Source organism: Branchiostoma floridae, chromosome 2, assembly GCF_000003815.2.
Source record: "Branchiostoma floridae strain S238N-H82 chromosome 2, Bfl_VNyyK, whole genome shotgun sequence".
Classification (NCBI taxonomy): domain Eukaryota; kingdom Metazoa; phylum Chordata; class Leptocardii; order Amphioxiformes; family Branchiostomatidae; genus Branchiostoma; species Branchiostoma floridae.
The window spans coordinates 27,889,273-27,891,468 of NC_049980.1; the positions used below are offsets into that span (position 1 = coordinate 27,889,273).

Genomic DNA, 2,196 nt, shown 5'->3' on the forward strand with positions numbered 1-2,196 from the left:
CAGCAATTATAATGTCCGAATCCGGCATTCGACTTTTCAGCCGTGCCGTATTCGGCCCGTTCGAAATAGTTCGATTTACTCGAAGGAAACCTGTGAAGAAAACCAACTTTCGAAGCTGTGTGGTACGGAAGTTATCACACGGTTCGGAACCCTCGTCGGTCGAACGTTTTCACGTCACAGGTATGACATAAATATAAGTATTTGTGTTTGTATCTATATAGCCCGTATGACCGCCCTTCGACTTTGCAGGCATACGGCGCGGCAGCAGCTACACTAACAGCCTGCACACCCAACCTTTCAAATCTAGCTGCAAGCGTTATTTAAAGCTATCTAACGAAGATTGCTTCAGTATACTTTGTGACCACAAATACCACCCTACGATAATTCTAGGAAAACACGATATTTATCAATCATAGGTTGACAACTCTGCACGCTGATTTTTTCATTCCTTTTGAGCTGGTAGTTTATTGGTCATAGGTAGATTATAAGTACGTATGTCTCTCTTTTTGATACACAAACGTCTTACAAGATGACCGTAACATATTGGGTACACCATTTCCTTCTTGCCAGACTGGTGCATTGGGACGTGAACAACGAGATGCTGCACGGAAACTACTTCGTGGAGAGAACCGGAAACCCGCAGATCCGGTACGACATGTTCCAGAAGGTGAAGGAGAAGGATCCTGGCGCCAAACTCTTCCTGAACGACTATGGAGCCATCAACAGTGGGGCGTTTACACAGGTCGGTGATCTCTGACCTTGTCTATTAATTAGTTGATCTATCCAGAGATTCTCAAATTTTTGCTGACCACAAATATTCGAAAACACACACACAAGCACACACAGATAGACACAAAGACACACACACAGGCACTCCAGGTACTAGGTACAATGGCTCCATCTTTGATGGCGGTAACAATGTTTATCATTGCCTTCCCCACAGGCGTACGTACAGCAGGCTGAGGAGTTCCTCGCTAACGGAGCTCCAGTCGACGGGATGGGGGTCCAGGGACACTTCAAAAGCCGTCCTGACCCCGTCCTTGTTAAGGTGCTGTTTTGATTTTGTTTCCACAGTTTACATGGCAAGGGATTTGCATAGTAGCATCACAGATATCTATAAAACACCTAGACATACAATCACTAGCTTTTTTTGTATTTTGTATGTACTTGAACTCTCAATGTTCGAGCTTCCAACTATATCACTGAGGAACAGAGCAATTGACGAAAAAATCACAACTCTAGGACTTTCAGTATACTGGTTTTAGCCCGCACGGAGGATGAAACTCGTTCTTGTATTTTGCGGTCAGAACGTACAACCAGACAAAACAGTAATATCCATATGACTTTGACAATTATACTAACTGAGTAAACGCAGAAATGTGCTATGACTCTCTAAATGTTTTATGTTGTTTGCTAAGCTCATAGTATGTAGATTGTAACCGTCGTATACCTTACAGAAACAATGGTGTAAACGTTGTAAATTAGACCCGCGAGGTCTTTACTGAATATATCATTACCAAAGATCATATAATCAATGGCTACCCTTGAGACCCTGATCTTAGTTGATCTTCCCTTTGCAGAGTCGTCTGGACCTGCTGGCCACTGCTGGCCTGCCCATGTGGATAACAGAGATGACTGTAGCGGAACAAGACGAGCTGGAGAGAGCGGTGGGTTACGAGGACGCCACGCGGGTCATCTTCAGCCACCCGGCCGTGGAGGGACTCATTCTGTGGTCCTCCGTAGGCAGCCCGACTTTCGGCGATCCTTTGACTGCTATCGCTGGTGGAGATAACTTTGAGGTACAGTACAAAATGACAGATATGTCATAATTGACGTCGCTATCACATACACGTATCAAGGACATAACAAAAGGTTATAGCTATTAGCCCCTGGTAGCCACTTTTGAGACACATCTTAACTTGAACTGCTTGGGGGCCTAAACGTTGAACCCTCAACATATCAAAGATAGTTGTCCCGTTGCAAAGTACGTAATTTTTTTTTCGTATTCGACGTCTTTAGGTGTCTTTCCCAAATCGAATGATTTTATCAATCTTTGTCTATTTCTTTGTCGATGCAGCTCAACGAGGCAGGTCGCCGCTGGCGGCAGCTTGTCCACACCGACTGGCGTACCAACCCTGTCCCTGCAACACGTACAACCACGTCAGCTGGGCAGGAGTTCGACTTCCGAGGTTTCCA

At 45.0% G+C, this 2,196-nt stretch overlaps 1 protein-coding gene across 1 annotated transcript in view; it reads left to right on the plus strand.

Moving 5' to 3' along the window:
- The window catches only part of LOC118409121 (endo-1,4-beta-xylanase 2-like), a gene marked incomplete at its 3' end in the record, with an annotated part of 12,319 nt that extends 10,125 nt beyond the window's left edge, over positions 1-2,194 (plus strand). Inside the window, exons 13-16 of the mRNA XM_035809988.1 lie at positions 571-742; positions 944-1,048; positions 1,581-1,799; positions 2,078-2,194. Of these exons, the coding sequence (XP_035665881.1) occupies positions 571-742; positions 944-1,048; positions 1,581-1,799; positions 2,078-2,194 (613 nt within the window). The remainder of the gene's footprint in view (positions 1-570; positions 743-943; positions 1,049-1,580; positions 1,800-2,077) is intronic.
- Positions 2,195-2,196: the final 2 nt, after the last annotated feature.